Below are 22,869 nucleotides of genomic sequence, written 5' to 3'. Positions count from 1 at the left end.
ACACTCACACACACACACACACACACACACTCACACACTCACACACCCTCTCTCTGTAGGAGTCACTCTGCTCAGCCACTTGAGTCTCCGGGTGTCTGAGCACTGAAACAGAGATTTGAAATGAGTTTATTTTGTGAGTTGACACAAGCGCACACTTTTTGTACATAAAATCAAGTGCACAGTGAATTGGACCGGTGTTGGTGGTGCGTTCAAGACCAGCTGATTCACACAGTTTTTGTTTCATCATTGCGTATAATTCAAAGGTTTTGGTTTTTGAGAGCTAAAGCCAGAGAGGCTCATGGGAATTTCTTCAAATTTGGCACAAATGTTCTCGTGGACCACAGGATGAACTGATCAGAGGTTTAGTGTTGAAGGTCACCTCGCATCTGTCCTCTTCTCAATAATGAAATATATCTAGAATGCCTTCAGGGACTTTTTTCAAAATCGGCACAAATGTTCACATGTACTCAAGGATTGAACCGATATGATTTTGAAGGTCAAAGGTCACTGTGACTTCATGGTCTTCGTTTCTGTCTGCCTTGTTTTTTCTATGCAATGCAAATAAGTAACCGTTTGCTTCACCCTAATAACTTTACAGCAGTGGATGTTGCATCATCTTTGTGTTCACAGCTTGCTCTGCTGCCCTCATGTGGCCACATGTATATCAAACCATCAGACAGCCATGAGTATTTATTCATTTCTTTACAGGTTTAAAATTAACTGCTCAAGTCTATAAACCTCAAAACAATTAAAATGTTTAAAATACATTTGAACAAAATCTCCTAGAAGCTTTTAAAGGTTTATGAAGTTTTTCATTTTAGGTTGTGTAAACTCAACAATCAGTGTAAAAAGCGATGAACTTTTGCTTTGTTGTTGTCTCTGTTGAATGTGTTACGCAGGAAAAACCAACAACATACCTTGTGTGAGCTGAACTGAACCAAGCTCTACCAGAGGGACGCGTTTCGGATGAATCAGCATTGAACTGTGCAGTTTACTGCTTCCAGTATTCCTGATTGACGCAACAAACCTGCCGTTTGTCTTGAACTTGACCTCTGAACTTTGGTGTTTGGCAGCCTGCGGTGCTGGATAACCTGCTGACCTCCATGAAGTTCGTCCTCCACGGGATGGGCGTCCTCCGCATCAACTTGGCCAACAGCAGGACCAAGGTGCTCACTGACATTCCTCCACATGTTCTCTGTCTTTCCATCTTTCTCCTCCTGGCTTCACATTGATCCTGAGTTTTATGCGTTGTGTGTTCCTGCACTGCACCCAGTTCGCCACTAGAGGGCAACATCTCAGCGCTGCAGACACACAATCACTACAGCAACATTTTGCTTGCATGAAAGAGAGAACTGAAAGTTAAGCGATAGGTGGGTGGTTGGATTGTGAGGTTTAATTTGATTTGAACAATGTTGTCAGAATTATCAGAGCTCATGCGTTATCCTCCCATGCAGCACATCACATCCTGCCGGGAGATGATCACCAAAGTATTTCCTCTATTAAATGTCACCAGGTGTGTGTGTGTGTGTGTGTGTGTGTGTGTGTGTGTGTGTGTGTGTGTGTGTGTGTGTGTGTGTGTGTGTGTACACATCCATTCATTTGTGCATTTCTACTGATTAACACTTCCAGAGACAGACAGACTCATAAAGTTGTCTGTCTCTCAGACTTGCATCCTTTTTCCGCCCCTCCCCGATCATCCGTCCACATGTCTGTCCACGTGTCTCCTCGCAGGTCCACGCCCATTCGGTCCTGTCGTGTGGGCGGTGTTTTGACGAAGAACAGGTGCTGTTTCCCTTCCTGAGCCACGCCCTGTCCTGTCTGTGGGCCGACCAGGGCGTGAGGGCCGCGGCCGCCCGTGGATACGAGTACGAGCTCAATGACTCGGCGCTGTAGTGAGTATGCCCCCCCACGCCGGCCGGGGGATGCAGGGGTCTAATTAACAGCTGATGCTCCGCCGTGTGTCCGCTGTCACCGGGACTCAACGTCTGGAGAGTGAAAGGAAAAGAGGAAGACGGCCATATTAGTGTGTAAATACATCACGGCCATTATTATATGTTCACTTGACATCCATGAAATACACAGACGTGGATTTAAGGGAGAAAAGCAACACTGGAAAACTAAATCTTCAGGGAATCAAAGAATAAAAATATTCAGCATAATTTTGAATAAAAGTCCACTTTGTGAAAGTAAAGAAGTGAAAATTAAGATAAAGAAACAAGTGGAGATGCAAGGTGTGTGTGTGTGTGTGTGTGTGTGTGTGTGTGTGTTACAGAGCTGAGACCCACCAGGAGGCCGTCTGTTCTCATCCACAGCCCCAGCGAGAGGCCTCAGCTCTGGGGTTATCTACACCGACAAGCCTCCTGGTTCCCTCTGAGAAGCACCACTCATCACTGTCTGCACTACACACACATGTCGTACTAAACACACACACACACACACACACACATGTCGTACTAAACACACACACACACACACACACATGTCGTACTAAACACACACACACACACACACACATGTCGTACTAAACACACACACACACACACACACATGTCGTACTAAACACACACACACACACACACACACATGTCGTACTAAACACACACACACACACACACACACATGTCGTACTAAACACACACACACACACATGTCGTACTAAACACACACACACACACACACACACATGTCGTACTAAACACACACACACACACACACACACATGTCGTACTAAACACACACACACACACACACACACACACACACACACACGTCGTACTAAACACACACACACACGCACACACATGTCGTACTAAACACACACACATGTCGTACTAAACACACACACACACACATGTCGTACTAAACACACACACACACACACACACGTCGTACTAAACACACACACACACACACACACACATGTCGTACTAAACACACACACACACACACATGTCGTACTAAACACACACACACACACACACACACACATGTCGTACTAAACGCACACACACACACACACACGTCGTACTAAACACACACACACACACACACACACACACATGTCGTACTAAACACACACACACACACATGTCGTACTAAACACACACACACACACACACACACACACACACACACATGTCGTACTAAACACACACACACACGTCGTACTAAACACACACACACACACACACACATGTCGTACTAAACACACACACACACACACGTCGTACTAAACACACACACACACACACACACACACATGTCGTACTAAACACACACACACACACGTCGTACTAAACACACACACACACGTCGTACTAAACACACACACACACGTCGTACTAAACACACACACACACACACACACATGTCGTACTAAACACACACACACACACACATGTCGTACTACACACACACACACACACACACACACACACACACGTCGTACTAAACACACACACACACACACACACACACACGTCGTACTAAACACACACACACACACACACACACACACACACACACACACACGTCGTACTAAACACACACACACACGTCGTACTAAACACACACACACACACACACACACACGTCGTACTAAACACACACACACACACACGTCGTACTAAACACACACACACACACACACGCGTCGTACTAAACACACACACACACACACACGTCGTACTAAACACACGTCGTGCTAAACACACACACACACACACACGTCGTACTGAACACACACACACACACACACGTCGTACGAAACACACACACACACACACACGTCGTACTAAACACACACACACACACACGTACTAAACACACACACACACGTCGTACTAAACACACACACACACACGTCGTACTAAACACACACACACACACGTCGTACTAAACACACACACACACACGTCGTACTAAACACACACGTCGTACTAAACACACACACACACACACACACACACGTCGTACTAAACACACACACACGTCGTACTAAACACACACGTCGTACTAAACACACACACACACACACACACACACGTCGTACTAAACACACACGTCGTACTAAACACACACACACACACACACACACACACACACACGTCGTACTAAACACACACACACACACACGTCGTACTAAACACACACACACACACACACACACGTCGTACTAAACACACACACACACACACGTCGTACTAAACACACGCGTCGTACTAAACACACACACACACACACACACACACACACACACACACACGTCGTACTAAACACACACACACACATCGTACTAAACACACACACACACACACACACGTCGTACTAAACACACACACACACACGTCGTACTAAACACACACACACACGTCGTACTAAACACACACACACACATCGTACTAAACACACACACACACACACACACACACACGTCGTACTAAACACACACACACACGTCGTACTAAACACACACACACACACGTCGTACTAAACACACACACACACACGTCGTACTAAACACACACACACACGTCGTACTAAACACACACACACACACGTCGTACTAAACACACACACACACACGTCGTACTAAACACACACACACACACGTCGTACTAAACACACACGTCGTACTAAACACACACACACACACACACACACACGTCGTACTAAACACACACACACACACACGTCGTACTAAACACACACGTCGTACTAAACACACACACACACACACACACACACGTCGTACTAAACACACACGTCGTACTAAACACACACACACACACACACACACACACACGTCGTACTAAACACACACACACACACACACGTCGTACTAAACACACACACACACACACGTCGTACTAAACACACACACACACACACACACACGTCGTACTAAACACACACACACACACACGTCGTACTAAACACACACGTCGTACTAAACACACACACACACACACACACACACACACACACACACGTCGTACTAAACACACACACACACATCGTACTAAACACACACACACACACACACACGTCGTACTAAACACACACACACACACACACGTCGTACTAAACACACACACACACACGTCGTACTAAACACACACACACACGTCGTACTAAACACACACACACACATCGTACTAAACACACACACACACACACACACACGTCGTACTAAACACACACACACACACACACGTCGTACTAAACACACACACACACGTCGTACTAAACACACACACACACACACACATCGTACTAAACACACACACACACACACACACACACACACACACGTCGTACTAAACACACACACACACACACACGTCGTACTAAACACACACACACACACACACACACACGTCGTACTAAACACACACACACACACACACGTCGTACTAAACACACACACACACACGTCGTACTAAACACACACACACACGTCGTACTAAACACACACACACACACACGTCGTACTAAACACACACACACACACACATCGTACTAAACACACACACACACACACACGTCGTACTAAACACACACACACACGTCGTACTAAACACACACACACACACACACATGTTGTACTTGTAATCGACATATCAACTTTATAACATCTTCAGTTTTCCTGAGTCGCCAAAAAACAACAACAATTAACATGTCGTTTAAAGACAAAATGTACGCCGTTGGTCTCCGATTGGTCGTCATGGTGACAGAAGCACTAAACAAAGTCTCACGCGGTTTGCTTTTGTGGAGCGTGTTTTTTACACAGCAGGATGTGTGTTGCTGTTCAAGAAACTGATTCAGGGTGACGAGTCGAGAATGTCACAGTCAGTTCACATAGGTGGAGGTGTGTGTGTGTGTGTGAGTGTGTGTGTGTGTGTGTGTGTGTGTGTGTGTGTGTGAGAGCGTGTGTGTCTGTGTGTGTGTGTGTGCGTGTGTGTGTGTATGTGAGCGTGTGTGTGTGTGTGTGTGTGTGTGTGTGTGTGTATGTGAGCGTGTGTGTGTGTGTGTGTGTGTCTGTGTGTGTGTGTGTGTCTGTGTGTGTGTGTGTGTGTGTGTGTGTGTGTGTGTGTGTGTGTGTGTGTGTATGTGAGCGTGTGTGTGTGTGTGTGTGTGTGTGTGTGTGTATGTGAGCGTGTGTGTGTGTGTGTGTGTGTGTCTGTGTGTGTGTGTGTGTGTGTGTGTGTGTGTGTGTGTGTGTGTGTGTGTGTGTGTGTATGTGAGCGTGTGTGTGTGTGTGTGAGCGTGTGTGTGTGTGTGTGTGTGTGTGTGTGTGTATGTGAGCGTGTGTGTGTGTGTGTGTGTGTGTGTGTGTGTGTGTGTGTGTGTGTGTGTGTGTATGTGAGCGTGTGTGTGTGTGTGTGTGTGTGTGTGTGTGTGTGTATGTGTGTGTGTGTGTGTGTGTGTGTGTGTGTATGTGAGCGTGTGTGTGTGTGTGTGTGAGCGTGTGTGTGTGTGTGTGTGAGCGTGTGTGTGTGTGTGTGTGTGTGTGTGTGTGTATGTGAGCGTGTGTGTGTGTGTGTGTGTGTGTGTGTGTGTGTGTGTGTGTGTGTGTGTGTGTGTGTGTATGTGAGCGTGTGTGTGTGTGTGTGTGTGTGTGTGTGTGTGTGTGTGTGTGTGTGAGTGTGTGAGTGTGTGTGTGAGCGTGTGTGTGTGTGTGAGTGTGTGAGTGTGTGTGTGAGCGTGTGTGTGTGTGTGTGTGTGTGTGTGTGTGTGTGTGTGTGTGTGTGTGTATGTGTGTGTGTGTGTGTGTGTGTGAGTGTGTGTGTGTGTGTGTGTGTACAGTTGCCTACACTAGCTGTGTTAGTATTTAATCTGTTTGGGAGTTTGGCCTCGGTGTGTTTTTATGGTAAACCGCTGTGTGAATATTCATGCTGATGAAGTACTGTTTTCCCAGCAGCCCCGGCGGCTCCATCCTTATCACTGCTCCGCCTCCCCGACACCTGGCAGCTCACACACACACACACATACATACACACACACATACATACACACACACACACACACACACACACACACACACACACACACACACACACACACACACACAATGACTGATCCTCTACGACCGTCACTGGATTTTTGATTTCTCTTTTGATCTCAAGTTTGTCTGCAAGTTATTCATTTTCTCTATTTTTCTCCTCCCTCCTCTTCCTCCTTTCCCAGTTTCTTCGACAACATGTCCCGCATCACGTCTCCCGACTACGTGCCCACGGAGACGGACGTCCTGCGAGTACGACTGAGGACGACGGGCGTGATCGAGACCCAGTTCAAAGTCAACCACCTCATCTTCAGGTAGACACCTGTCACTCGGTTCCTCGTTAAGATGTGAAGCTGCTCGTAACCGCCGACTCGCTCCGACGCCGCCTCGTCGTGAGCGGCTGTCGTACCGACTCACGTCGCTCTTATCTCGGTCTACAGCCGGTGACGGGCCGAGATGGAAGACGCAGATGGTGGGCATCATTCAATATGTCAACATGGCACCAATCGGTTGTCTTTACACTCATCTACTGACCACACACACACACACACACACGCACACACACACACGCACACACACACACACACACACACACACGCACACACACACACGCACACACACACACACACACACACACGCACGCACGCACACACACACACACACACACACACGCACACACACACTCACACACACACACACACACACGCACACACACACACACACACACACACACACACACACACACACACGGCTCGGCCTTATCAGTGCAGCAGCAGAGGGCGGGTGTCTGAAGTCAGATGACCATATTCATCTGATCAATGAGCCGGAGTCACATAATACGTCTTCTTTATCATCCTCCGATGGCCGAGCTCATTTCCTGACGTGTGATGGACACGACGGCGCGACAGATACTGATGAACTGGATTTCTCTGATGCAGAACAAACCGTCATCAAAGAAAAATCACACAATAAAACACCAACAATGGAAAAAACTAAAACAAGAATAACCATAATTACATGATTTATGGAACATAATCTGACAGCTTTGTCCAATCTAATATTTTGGATATCGGTGGCAACATCATCTGTTTTTACTACTAAAAAACAAGAAACCATTCTTTGGTTAATATTTAGTTTTGAGTCTAAAGTAAAAAGTGTTCACTGTTGTCTCATGAAATATTACAAAAACCTTTAAAAACATAAAAAACAGGCCAGAAAAGTCTGGATTTGCTGTGCTAACAGTTGAGTTGCAGCTAAATGCTCAGTGATGATGCTGCTTATTGTTTACTGTTTTCAGATTATTTTCATTATTGATTAATCTGTTAATTATTTTCTTGATAAATGGATTTGCAGTTTGGTTCTTAAAAATGTCAGAAAGTGTCGACCACTGTTTTCCAAAGTGGATTAAATGTCTTGTTTTGTCCACAACTAAAACACATTTGGTTTATTTTCATGGATGACTGAAGGAACCTGAAAATATTCACATTATAAATATACAAAATATTTAAATATAACATTATAAAACTGGAATCGGAGAGTTTCAACAGTGTTAGTTGAAAAACAAGATTCAAAACTATCAATTGATTTTCAAATTAGTCTTCTGTTGATCAACCATTTCATGAAATGTTCACCATCTTGGTTTGAACATGAATATGTGCTGCAAACGTTCAGGTTTTTCACACGGCAGTCATCCTCTGGGGACCACGAATGTTTGTTAACCTCACTCAACGTAGCCGTCCGTGTGTTTCGGTGTGGACAGACGAAGTGGAAGTGGTTGACATATTTCTGTCAAGTCACAGACATCCAGATGTTCAGCTCTTCGGTCATCACATGAAATTTACAGTCAAAGAAAAGTTTCCAAATTTTGTTTCAGATTTTGATAAAATGTGATTTTGGCATGAAGTGAAAACAACATCTTGACATAAAGTTATAAAGACAAACTATTCAGATTTGAGAATAAATGATTGAGATTTTCTCCAGACCGGTTTCATCTTATTAAAATCAAGAAGTGAGTTTTTAGTGTTTTTTATTGGAGGAGAAACACATCACACTTTCTTCAACGTTATATTGAGGAAAATCCGTTTTCCTGAGTAATAAGTACGTGAGGAGCAGCTCCTCCTTCATCCTCCCACAATATGAACCTGTCCTTCATCCCTGCTCGACATTACATCTCATAAAGGAGCAATAACAATAAAACACATCACCTCTTCATATGATCTGTGTTTATCATATAAACATGGTGGAGAGGCCGTTTGTCAGCGCATGACTTCAGTCTGGGGCTTTCCTGTGACACCTGAAGGCCTCTTGAAGGTCTCTGGCTGCTGCTGATGAGTGACACATTCGATTTGATCTGACAGAAGTATTTGACTTCAGGAAAAGTTCCAGCGGCGTCGGAGTCACTTTGATCGTAACAGAATCTGTTGTTGTGAGCAGATAAATGTTCTTTCCCTCCAGTCTGAATGATTGCGTCACTCAGAAGCTGCTTTTGTTTTGTCTTTTTTCCCCCGTGAAACACTTTGATGGTGACGTCACCACCGAGTGTCGGATCTGAGTCCCTGGTGCCTCCCCCTCACCCCCCTCACCCCCCCCTCACCCCCCCCTCACCCCGCTCACCCCCCTCACTCACCCCGCTCACCCCCCCTCACCCCCCCTCACCCCGCTCACCCCCCCTCTGCTCTCACACACCCTCTCTTATCTGCTTCAGAAGATAAATAGTTATGTTTAGTTAGTTGACATGCAGCACTGTGTGTGTGTGTGTGTGTGTGTGTGTGTGTGTGTGTGTGTGTGGGTCTTTAAACAGGTGATGAACATGTTATTAACATGTTATTAACATGTTATTAACAGGATTTGATGAAGTCGAGGATTAGTTTTTCCATTCAGACACTTAAAGTCTGTCGTTTCGCTGATTTATTGGTGAACAAATGATTGATTATTAATAAAGACACTGGATCTTGTGTTTGTTGAGTTTAAAATATCCCTCTGACGTTTGTGTCGGCTGTAACTCAGCTGAGGTTTTATAAACCAGAGGAGACGGCAGACTTATTACAGAAATGCTGTTTTCTTCTCCGGCTTGATCTCATTTTGTAACTATGGAGGCTGCACTCAGCGCTAACAGCCTGTGAAGCTGTCGCCCTCACTTCAATGACTTGTCTCCCGTTTGTTGGGTCGTACTTCAGGTTTCTCATCGTGGCCAACATCTGCGCCCTCTGACCGTTTATTACCGCTCGACGGCTCGGTGACTTATTCTGTCTCTTCCAGTGTTGTTTTCACGGACAAATTTGCAGAATAAAAGTCACACTTTAGCGTGTTAAAAATGAGACCTTCAAGACGTTTAACATGTACATCTTGAGTTTGCATCTGATCAATATAAAGTTATCCGTCCATGTTTGCAACATAATGTACATGTATGTGTGAAACTTACAAAATCAGCCTCAGGCAACGTTTTTTTAAAGGGCCAACAAAACAAAAAAACGCCTCAACAGTCTTTAATTTATTTAGGTACTGTGCTTTAAATAATTTCTTTTAAAAGACTTTTGTTGTTTGATTCTAGGGAGACTTAAGAAACGATTCAGTTGGTTAATTGTTTCAAATGAACCAGGAGTGTTTTAGTCCGTCTGCAGCAGATCAGATAAACACACAGAAAAGAGAAATGTGTTCAAGGATCCAATTCTACACAATTGGACAATAAAGTTCACAATAAAAAACCTTAATAATGAATGATTATTTACACGACTCTATCTCTTTTAATTGATGGCACATTACATCGTTGTTTTCCAGGAAACTTAGTGTTCCATTTGTCTGTGTGCCTGTTAGTTGTGTGGATGGATGAGGATGATGATGATGATGATGATGGATGATGATGATGACGATGACGATGGATGAGGATGATGATGATGACGATGGATGAGGATGATGATGGATGAGGATGATGATGATGACGATGGATGAGGATGATGATGGATGAGGATGATGATGGATGATGATGATGATGGATGGGGATGATGATTGATGATGGATGAGGATGATGATGGATGAGGATGATGATGGATGATGATGATGATGGATGGGGATGATGATGGATGAGGATGATGATGGATAAGGATGATGATGATGATGGATAAGGATGATGAGGATGACGATGGATGAGGATGATGATGATGAGGATGATGATGGATAAGGATGATGATGGATAAGGATGATGATGATGACGATGGATGAGGATGATGATGATAAGGATGATGATGATGACGATGGATGAGGATGATGATGGATGAGGATGATGATGGATAAGGATGATGAGGATGATGATGGATGAGGATGATGATGGATGAGGATGATGATGGATAAGGATGATGATGATGATGGATAAGGATGATGAGGATGACGATGGATGAGGATGATGATGATGGATAAGGATGATGATGGATAAGGATGATGATGATGATGGATGAGGATGATGATGATGGATAAGGATGATGATGATGGATGATGATGATGATGATGATAAGGATGATGAGGATGATGATGGATGAGGATGATGATGGATGAGGATAATGATGGATGATGATGATGATGATGGATGAGGATGATGATGGATGATGATGATGAGGAGGATGATGATGATGGATGAGGATGATGATGATGGATGAGGATGATGGATGAGGATGATGATGATGGATGATGATGGATGAGGATGATGGATGAGAATGATGATGATGGATGAGGATGATGGATGAGGATGATGATGGATGATGATGATGATGAGGAGGATGATGATGATGGATGAGGATGATGATGATGGATGAGGATGATGATGATGATGGATAAGATGTCACTCAGGAGTTCTGAATAAATGCAGCTCTGTTCTATTCAAAGACAAAAACTCATCCTCCATCATCGACATAACAACACTACGTCTCATTATGTCCTCATTCAGACACTTAATCAGCACTGCAGCGTGTGTGTGTGTGTGTGTGTGTGTGTGTGTGTGTGTGTGTGTGTGTGTGTGACGGGGGTTAGTTAGCATACAGAGGTCCTGTTTGACCTTCGACCTCTCAGTGTAATAAGGATCTGAGTCTCTTCCTGCATCGTTAACATCAACTGCGCTGATAATTACAATTACAACAGTGCAGAAGAGGAGGAGGAGGGGGAGGAAGGGGAGGAGGAGGAGGAGGAGAAGGGGGGTTTCTTCTCCATATTCTGAACTGGATGTAATATGGAGGCGAACAGCTCAGTGAACACCTGTTGAACATGTGACTGTTGTGTAATGAGCTTCTCTGACAGGCTTCAATTTCCACCGTAAATCGTATCTGATCGTTCCGTTGCACAACCTTTCCTGTTTGTTTCCCTTGTTGTGCGTCTGTGTTTCCACATGTTCATTTCCCCTTTTAATAAAGAGCCGCATTAACGGGATGGATGCTGCTGAGGCACATCTGGCTGTGGGAGAGGGTGAAGTGGGCCGAGCTGATCTGCAGCTCTGTGTCTCTGCTCTGATTCCTTCTGGGGAACATTGACCTTTACGCTCTCCGTGCTGCCGTGTTGTGATTGTCTCGGTGAAGATTGAAAAGGGGGGCGCCCGGTCCGCCCAGACGTCTCACGCTTCTCTTCGTGTAAGTGTAAATCGCACATTTGAGAAATATCTGACCTCATCTGAAACCAATACAATCTATCATCGATCAGCCGGCAGCACGACTTCACTGTGGAAGGTCATGAACACAGACGGCACCGCACACCTCCGCTGGAGATTGGATCCTGATAAAGGACATGTCAGTCACAATGTGATGTCATTTCACTTCCCAGCAAACGCACACACGCACGCACACACACACGCACACACACACACATGCACACACACACACATGCACACACACGCACACACACACGCACACGCACACGCACACGCACACACATGCACACGCACACACACACACACACACACACACACACACACACACACACACACACGCGCACACACATGCACACACACACGCACACACACACACATGCACACACACACGCGCACACACATGCACACACACACGCACACACACACACATGCACACACACACACACGCACACACACACACACGCACACACACACACACACACACACACACACACACGCGCACACACATGCACACACACACATGCACACACACACGCGCACACACATGCACACACACACGCACACGCACACACATGCACACACACACACACACACACACACACACACACACACGCGCACACACATGCACACACACACGCACACACACACACATGCACACACACACACACGCACACACACACGCACACATACACACATGCACACACACACACATGCACACACACACACGCACACACACACACACACACACACACACACACACACACACACATGCACACACACACGCACACACATGCACACACACACACACACATGCACACACACACACACACATGCACACACACACGCACACACACACACACGCGCACACAAATACAGCGCTGCCTTTACTGTCATCTTGATGAATGATCAGAGTTTTTGTCCTCATTAGTAACTTTAACAAAACACACATAACACTGTAAGAACAGTAAAGTGGGCGTGAGTCTGTTTGCGCTCTTGAACGTTCCTGATGGAGATCGTTGGTCGGAGGCAGCTGCGACCAGTCGACTCGTCCGGATCTCTTAATGCTTTTGTTCCGTTTGGCTCGAGTTTCCATTTCCACATCTTCCTACATGTTGTACACTCGACCTGCTGGTCCTGTTTGCAGCTTACTTTAAAGAAGATTATTTTATTAACACTGGATTTAATGTGTTGAAATAATCAGCGACGACTCGTCAACTCTTCAGTCAGCTTCAGCTCTCTCGAGTATTTTATCGTCTTTGAGCTTGTTTTGATTTCACAACCCAAAGATTTACCGTTTTGGTTCCCACCATCGTTGTTTCTGCTCAGCACCAAGTGGTTGACGTGGCTGGTGAAAGCAGAGGAGCGTTGAGGACACGAACAACCACATATTTCCCTCCGTTGGTGGAGACCAAAACGGAGCTAAAAGGAGAATGAAAACTGGACCAGAAACAAACGAAGCAAACGAAACGTGTTCCACTGATCCCAGATCGTTAACGAGCAGGTTGATGAATAGAGAAGTCATGTGAATGCTTGTATTTAGATGCTTCATATTTCTCTTCCTCATCTTGTTTCATTTTCCTGCCGGCCTCACCGCGGTTCCTCCATCTGTGTCCAACCGTCTCGTTCTGTCCGTCCCTCCGTGTGCAGGATGTACGATGTTGGAGGCCAGAGAACCGAGCGCAGGAAGTGGATCAGCTGTTTCGAGGATGTCCGGGCGGTGCTGTTCGTGGTGTCGCTCAGCGGATACGACATGACGCTGGTGGAGGAGCCCTCCATGGTAGAAGCTGCCTTTCATCCCTCACACATTCAGACTCTCCACAGAAACCAGTGGTCCCATTTTAACAGTGTGTTTTGTCCTCAGAGTTTGGACGTGACCGTCTGCTGTCTGTGTTTGACGTTTCTATCTTCCCTCCTCAGAACCGTCTTCAGGAGAGCATGAAGCTCTTCTCCTCCGTCTGCAATAACGTCTTCTTCCGCAGCACATCCATGGTGAGAAATTCATCACTTCCATAAATACAACTCCATTTGAGCTGAAACGATCCTGATAGTTTCCTCTTGGTTCTTTACAAAGTCACAACAACTGAGAGAATAAAGTTACTCAGAGGTCCATAACAAGAAGGAGAAACGGTGGAATATGTTTTATTCAACAGACTTTTTCCATGTTAGTGGAGGAATCAGAAATGTGTGTTGTGTTAGTGGATCATTATTAATGAAACTGCAGTCAAACCGCACCGAAGCCGAGAGTCTGTTTCCTGTCACATAGTGAACAAAAGGCAGTTCACAGATGATTTTATTATTCATCCGGTTCAACAGGAGCTCTTCACTCGTCTGACAACTTTCTTCAACTTGTGTTTCCTCCTAATAACTAACATCATCAAACAAATCACAGGGACTTTCTGTCTGAATATTCTATTCCATGAAATGTCGGACAGGCAAGTGGCGATAAGTTTGTTGTAGAAGTCGTGAGACAGATAAAGCCGGAGAAGGAGACAGCCTCCGTCAGCCTGACGGCTCAGTGCAGTGGGTGGAGCACATGGAGCAGAGAAACCAGCTGAAGCTCTTTGTTGCTCTCCATTTGTTGTCTATGACACCAGGAGATGAGAATAACACTAATGTGTTGGATGAATGCTGTTTCCACACACAGACCGCAGCCTCGGCTCTTTGTCTCCGAGTCTCCTGTCACTCGCAATTAAACAGCCAGTTGTAATTAGGCTGAGCTTCGGCGAGGTGACGTTTCCCTTCTCTCTGTTTTTCCATCCTTGTTTCCGGTAAGTGATCGCATTAAAACGAGCGTGTAATGAGCTTGTTCAATTCATTCCACTTTACTCCTATTTGAAGCCCACTTAAATGTCGACATGCTGTGAACGCTGCTGTGTTTTCTGCACTTTTTTCCAAACACTTTTCTCTGGACGTGTTTTTTAACACTTCTGATTGAACCGTAGAAAGAAAACTCCAATCTGTGACCAAACAAAGGCACTTTTTAGGTTCCTAACTCCATGAAAAGTCTCGTCACAGACGACATTCCAGATGAACCTGAGCATGAAAGATTCAGTGTTCTCTATTAGGAGGTTATCTTTTTTTTAAAGCATACAAATACTTATTTAAGGCTTCATTAGAGCCAAATGGGCAATTAATAGTGAGTGTGACGTGTTTATGTGCAGGTTGTGTGTGGGCCTGAGCGCTAACAGCCTCATTAAACAAAAGTGTTTAATGATACCTTTTTTTATGTGGGAGGTAAATTTGTAACCTCCACCTCTGTTACGACCTCTCCGAGGCTCGGCCACTGATAATTACACACCGAGGTGTTGCTCCGTGTCCTGCTCACTGAAAACCTGCTCGCTGCCGTTTCTCTCATTGTGATGTGGGGATTTCTGCGTGTTTGGTTTTGTGATCAGAAACACTTGAAAAGAAGGAACTTGTTTGTAGTTTTTAATTGGTCGACTACAAAGCCAGAAGAACCGGCAGCCGAGCAGAAGTTGAAGCAGTAAAACGAACCGATTTATGAAAGCGGTCGCTGAGCCTGTTGAGCTCGTTCTCCAGAGACCATCGGGATCGATCACACACTGATGCATGCAGCAGTCATTGATCGTCCACCCCCCCCGCCCCCCGCCCCAATGCTTGTACCAACACAGCCATTGATTTTTTAAATTTTACATGAATATCTGTAAGTGGCAAACAATGGGACTAATATTGGGTTCTGCAGATGGAGGAGTCACCAAATCAAATCAGCATTTTCATTTTCTCGTGCTCTTTTCGATTGATTTTCCTTTTTTACTTGTGATGAGCTTCTTGTGCACTCAGCTGATTTTGTGTGTGTGTGTGTGTGTGTGTGTGTGTGTGTGTGTGTGTGTGTGTGTGTGTATTTTGTAATTGCAGATTTTATTCATGAACAAGATTGACCTTTTTCAAGACAAGATTTTACACTCGGGACGACACTTGCGTCTGTATTTGCCACAATTTAAAGGTAAGACTGATGTTGATTTGCTGTGTTACTGAACATTCAAGAACCCATCAGATACAGAAGATGCACAAAATAACCTCCGCTGTGGTAAAACATCACAAACTTCTTAAAGAACACTCAGTGGTCACTTTATTAGGTACACCTATAAAATCTTAAGTAATCTAATACAGCAGCTCTGCCATAAATTTGACCTTTAGGCAGATTTACATTTTTATTGTCTTGGTAAAATGTGCCAGTTAAATATATGAAGCTTGCAACATCCAGGAGAATTATTAAGCTAAAATATTAAGTTAAATCAATTCATGCAAATACCATGTAACACAAAGTACTTAACATTAAGAACAATAACCCCCCCCCAAGATAAAACCAATTGAAATGTAAAAAAACCTCCAATATATATTAAAAAAAATGTTAAATAGAATACTACAATAGATTTACCAAAAAGCAGAACCAGTTCAAATGTATAAATATATAGACAATTGAATTAGTAGATAAAATTAAAAGCAAAAAAATATTTGTTTGTTCTTAAAATTATCAACACTTTCAGGTTTTTGTGTCAAAATTTCGGACTGATAATTGAGTGATAAACTCTCATACGGTGTTATTTTGGGAGATTTTTGCGTCTGCTCAGCGTTTCACTTCCCTCCCGACGGGCTCAGTTTCCGCTGCTCTCATGCAAATGTCAATGAAAATGCTAAAACACTTGGAGTCAGCCAGCAGAGCAAGCTTTCATTTCACACTCACCTCAGATATGATGACGAGTCTAACGCAATCTTTTCTCCCCCAGGAGAACATGAACTCTCCACCAGGAGAACATAAACTCTCCACCAGGAGAACATGAACTCTCGACCAGGAGAACATGAACTCTCCCCCAGGAGAACATGAACTCTCCACCAGGAGAACATAAACTCTCCACCAGGAGAACATGAACTCTCCACCAGGAGAACATAAACTCTCCACCAGGAGAACATGAACTCTCCACCAGGAGAACATAAACTCTCCACCAGGAGAACATGAACTCTCCACCAGGAGAACATAAACTCTCCACCAGGAGAACATGAACTCTCCACCAGGAGAACATAAACTCTCCACCAGGAGAACATGAACTCTCCACCAGGAGAACATAAACTCTCCACCAGGAGAACATAAACTCTCCACCAGGAGAACATGAACTCTCGACCAGGAGAACATAAACTCTCCACCAGGAGAACATGAACTCTCGACCAGGAGAACATGAACTCTCCCCCAGGAGAACATGAACTCTCCACCAGGAGAACATAAACTCTCCACCAGGAGAACATGAACTCTCCACCAGGAGAACATAAACTCTCCACCAGGAGAACATAAACTCTCCCCCAGGAGAACATAAACTCTCCACCAGGAGAACATGAACTCTCGACCAGGAGAACATGAACTCTCCACCAGGAGAACATGAACTCTCCACCAGGAGAACATGAACTCTCCCCCAGGAGAACATGAACTCTCCACCAGGAGAACATAAACTCTCCACCAGGAGAACATAAACTCTCCACCAGGAGAACATGAACTCTCCACCAGGAGAACATAAACTCTCCACCAGGAGAACATAAACTCTCCCCCAGGAGAACATAAACTCTCCACCAGGAGAACATGAACTCTCGACCAGGAGAACATAAACTCTCCACCAGGAGAACATGAACTCTCGACCAGGAGAACATGAACTCTCCCCCAGGAGAACATGAACTCTCCACCAGGAGAACATAAACTCTCCCCCAGGAGAACATAAACTCTCCCCCAGGAGAACATGAACTCTCCCCCAGGAGAACATGAACTCTCCCCCAGGAGAACTTGCCTTCCAAATGTGTTCCCTTTAATTGATCTGTAACATCTGATTACAATTCAACACATACTGATCCTGAAATAGTAGATTTATATATTCCTGGTTTTCTCCTTGGTCTCAGTAAGCGTGGTGGAAAGCACCAATGACAGGCGGTACTGAACCTTCGTTGTCATGGTAGCAATAATAAACAAGGTAACGACAGGTCACAATTTGATCTGGCACCGAAGCTGCTCGTCTTTCTTTTTCGATGAATCATCTTATGATCTTTCTGAATCATCTTGTGACCCTTTGGTGGGGCCTGACCCTCATGTTGGAAACCACTGGACCAACCTACTCAACTGCTTGTAAAGTAATTAAAAGTAGCTGCAACAGTAAATTGTTCATTACACACTGATGCAACAGTTTGATGATGTCATAAAATAATAATATATCAGTCACTGGGGAAGAACAAGTACTTTTACATTTTACTGATAATTCTTCTGTACTTTTACTTGAATCTACTTTTGAATGCAGGTGTTTTTATTTTGGAGTATTGGTACTTTTTGGTAGAAGTATGTGATGGTATCCGGTGGACCACTCGGGCAGATGTTTCTGTTGGGTCTGACGGCTCCGCCCTCGTCTCTCCTCCAGGTGCAGACTGCGACGTGGACTCGGCCGCCCGCTTCATCGCCGCCACCTTCGCCTCCCTCAACTCTACGCCCAGCAAACTCATCTACCACCACTTCACCACGGCAACCGACACCTCCAACATCCAGGTCGTCTTCCAGGTGGTGATGGACACGATAATCAAAGAGAACCTGGAGGCGGTGTCGCTCCTGTAGCCGCCGGCCACCTCACCGAAGGTCGGATGGCTCATTTTGAAAGACTGAAAAAGCTTTGAACAGATATGAAGATCGTCCCGTTCCAACGTGTTGCCTGCTTCGTCTTGCACAAGATGCAGCCTCCTGGTTAAAAGTATTCTGTGATTTTTAATCGCATGTAGCTTTGAAAAACTTGCTTCAAACACGTTGAAGGTGACGGATCCCTCCGCTCCTCGGTCTTCAGCTGGAGCCCTGAAATGATGACTTCTGAAACCGTGTTGAACGTAATGGGCATCAATATTTTGGTAGTGTACTCTCAATCGAACTGCAAACAGGGACGTGATATACAGCATGTGCCATTTATTTGTGACTTCCTCTGTGGGTGTTTGGGTGGGGGGGGGGGGGGGGGGGGGGCGCAGGACAGAGAGGGGGTGAGGATTTACTGTTTGTTCGTTAAGGGTTCACTCACACATACCGTGGTGTGTTTTTCCACTCATCCATCACGGTGTCTCGGCGGTGCCGACCCTGTGCGTCACACCCTTCTGATGAGGCGGTCATCTCGGTAGAACAACAGCGGTTTGTGTTGACAGGACGTTCCGTGCCGCAGTCACCCGCACGGCGTCCGTTTCAATCCTTCACTCGCTCCCCGGACTTTCACCGATCAGCATTCACGCTGCCAAACTTAATTCAAGAAATGGAAACTTGTTGAGAAACATCCCTGAAGCATCTGACTTGTGTGTAATTCCTTTCAACCATGATGCTTATTGTTCCAGTATCTGGCACATGCTCACGAACCCTGATTTATTTTTTTCCAGCAGGATGATGCGTCCTCTATGTGATCTGTGTGGCATTAACTCCGCTGGAGTTTGTTTTCAGGGCTCCCCTGAGGGCTCCTCTGCTATCACATCAGTATACGACTCCAGTAGCAAACAAGATATGGTAATGACTGATGCAGTCTGATCCTCAAAGAGAAGAGAAAAACACCCCCAAGTGCCTTATGATGAAGTGGTTCTGCTGTTTTGTAAATTAAATGCTTCACACGTGTATGAAATGTGTATTTTTCCTTCTTTTCTTCCACTTCCAGTTTCATGTTTTGTGTTTGTCTTGAAGTCTTATAAACCGTGTTCTCAGATTGTTACTTTATGGTTTGAATCGTGTACTGCACTTAACTGCAGTAATAAACGAGAGGCTGTCAACATCATTTTTATATTTCAATATTTTCTGAACAAGTGAATCACTCTGGATCACTTGTTTCATTTTACAGTAGTTGAACATTTAAAGAAAAGTTTAGACCAGACAACAGGTTATCAGTGTTTGTTCATTTTAATAGATAAAATAAATAAAAGCAATCTCCAGTAAATCTGCTCTGCAGTCAACTTTCCAGACATTTAATACAGTTTTGCAATGCAGGTACACGTCAGGGTTAAAACACTAAACATGGGAAGTTATCTGGGAAAAAAATGGCTTCAACTAACATCTCTCCTGCAGAATTTTTTTTGTTTGTTTTTCTTTTATACTCCTGTCTAAGCAACCAAAGCAAAACTGAACAATGTTTGTGTCTTTTTTTTAAATAGGAGAGAACATTCAGAGTCTGCAGCGGTCCATCATTGACAATAATCGGGGTTTCCTCTGCATCATCACCCCCTATCACCCTCCCCGACTCCCCCAATCATCCATCCCTCATTTATTTCCTTCTTTTTTTTCTTCTTCTTCCCAGAGGAGCACTCCGGGGATCCGGTGGAGGATGAGGTCTGTCTCCGGGACTCACGCGGACAGGCAGTCCAGGGAGTCCAGGGTGAGGAAGACGTCTGCCTTGCACTGGAAGGTGCCCGTCCCGTCCCGCAGCAGCTCGCAGCTCTTCAGGTTTGGAGAGATGTCCTTCACGCAGATGGCCTGCAGGAGGTGAATCAGTGATGAGAATTTAAATCTCTTGAGTTCCTCAAACTGACCTTAAAGGCTTGTATCGCTTTTCTTTATTTTACAGCCAAATTATCTGGACTTTATGTTTAGCCTATTTATTTTGGACTGAGGAAGTGAATCAGAATCAGAATCACTTAGCGGACTCAGCGTCCAAAAAAAACCCAAACAGACAGACATAAATAGACATATAAAACATAAATAGACATATTTACAGGATAGAAATGAATGAATGCATACATATATACACCTAAAACAATGGTGCAATTGCACCTAGTGCAAATTGTGCTGATGCGGTTGGGTGTAGTGCAAAAAGGTCCCGTGATGTAAAACATTTTAATGTTTAGCAGAGTGAGGCCAGCAGATAAAAACTGAATGGAACTCATCAGACAATGTAAATCCCCTGTAGTTTTATATCTTCCTATTTTTTTTATCCTTATTCGGAAGTTTTTCTCAGGCAAGTGATGGTTTAAACTCCAAATTTTCTTTAGTTCATTTATCGACGTTTATCCTGCTTTTGGTTGCGCTTTGAACTTCAGCGCACTCTGGTTTGCGCCTTTTACGCACGAGTTGTTGACTCTTGACTGTGTTCCCTCGGCGTTGTGATGCAAAACAAAAGTAGAATGCGATCTCTGTCTGAGGACTGTTTGCTTTAAATATTTCGAACTTTCAAAATCTAAGAATTGCCATAAATGTGTCTCTTGTGGTGCTGAATGGAAAGCAAACTTTACGCACGTCTCCTCATTTTCTCATCAGTGTAAAATAAAGCATGCAGTAGTACTCACCATGCTTTTGAGGATGGAGATCTGCTTGTTGATCTCTGGGATCACGCGGTTACCTGCTGTCTCTCCGCTGTCCGTCAGCGTCTCTTCGGACTCGGATCTCCGGACGTACGGTGACCTCCTGATACCGGACAGCAAACCGGAGGCGCGACCCACCGAGTAGTAACTGGGCCCGGTCGACTGCTTGTACCACGCTTCGACGGAATGGCAGGAGATGAGCAGAGACACTCCGACGCACACCACGGCAAACCTGACTGACCTCTCCATGTCTGGAACCGTCTTGGCACTTTTTACGCAGAAGGAAACGGCGGTTTTTTTTTTTTCGTCTGTTCTCGCTCAGCGGCGACTTTATTTTGCTCGGCGTGTTTAAAACTTTCTGCTGCTTTTATAGGCTGACTGGGCGACGTGATCGTGACCCAGGACGTTCGTCAAATCACGGCTGAGGTGGGCGGATGATGATCTTTGGTGATGGCCTTAGAAAAAAGAAAACAATCCCAATTGATCCGTTTTTGATGGTATGGCGGAGTCAGGGGAGGGTGTGTGCGCGCGCGCGTGCGTGTGGTCCGGGGACGTCAGCCTTTCGCTGACGTTTGGAGAGGGTCAAAGTGAAATGGATTAACCATGAAAGACTGACGACACTGACGCAAGCGGTCAAAACAGAAAAATGTCCAGATAGCTAAAAGTTCGGAGGCACAATTTGTTTGTCACTTATTGTTCATTTAACTTTTCCGGGACGTCTTAAATATGACGTGAGCTCTACATCACAATCACAGTGTTCATACAACTCTGCAGTACACTGTAAATGACACTCTGGGCTCGCTTATCTTTATTGATTGCATTCTTATTCTAATCGCTTCTTTATAGTTTCATACTTATTCTTCCATGTGTACATTGTTGTGTGGTCTACTTTGTGTGTTACATGTCATGCATGTGTAGGAGACAAATTCTTAGTGAAACTAAG

General features: G+C 44.8%; 2 protein-coding genes across 2 annotated transcripts in view; one reads left to right on the top strand and one right to left on the bottom strand.

Moving 5' to 3' along the window:
- gnav1 (guanine nucleotide binding protein (G protein) alpha v1) overlaps nt 1-19,588 on the top strand; it is a 25,784-nt gene extending 6,196 nt beyond the window's left edge. Inside the window, exons 3-9 of the mRNA XM_069139755.1 lie at nt 1,074-1,166; nt 1,732-1,892; nt 7,189-7,317; nt 14,277-14,406; nt 14,547-14,618; nt 16,506-16,593; nt 19,040-19,588. Coding sequence (XP_068995856.1) covers nt 1,074-1,166; nt 1,732-1,892; nt 7,189-7,317; nt 14,277-14,406; nt 14,547-14,618; nt 16,506-16,593; nt 19,040-19,230 — 864 coding nt within the window. The 3' untranslated portion in view covers nt 19,231-19,588. The remainder of the gene's footprint in view (nt 1-1,073; nt 1,167-1,731; nt 1,893-7,188; nt 7,318-14,276; nt 14,407-14,546; nt 14,619-16,505; nt 16,594-19,039) is intronic.
- Nucleotides 19,589-20,519: 931 nt separating this feature from the next.
- npb (neuropeptide B) lies at nt 20,520-22,327 on the bottom strand. The gene is made up of 2 exons (XM_069139740.1): nt 21,912-22,327; nt 20,520-21,102 (listed from the first exon to the last, which is right to left on the bottom strand). Exons 1-2 carry the CDS (start codon nt 22,173-22,175, stop codon nt 20,974-20,976), a joined length of 393 nt encoding a protein of 130 aa, XP_068995841.1. The 5' UTR covers nt 22,176-22,327; the 3' UTR covers nt 20,520-20,973.
- Nucleotides 22,328-22,869: the final 542 nt, after the last annotated feature.

Source organism: Embiotoca jacksoni, unplaced genomic scaffold (genome assembly GCF_022577435.1).
Source record: "Embiotoca jacksoni isolate LCO1_2020_lvr unplaced genomic scaffold, fEmbJac1.0.p SCAF_85, whole genome shotgun sequence".
Classification (NCBI taxonomy): Eukaryota; Metazoa; Chordata; class Actinopteri; family Embiotocidae; genus Embiotoca; species Embiotoca jacksoni.
This window is presented reverse-complemented; position numbering and strand designations above follow the sequence as displayed.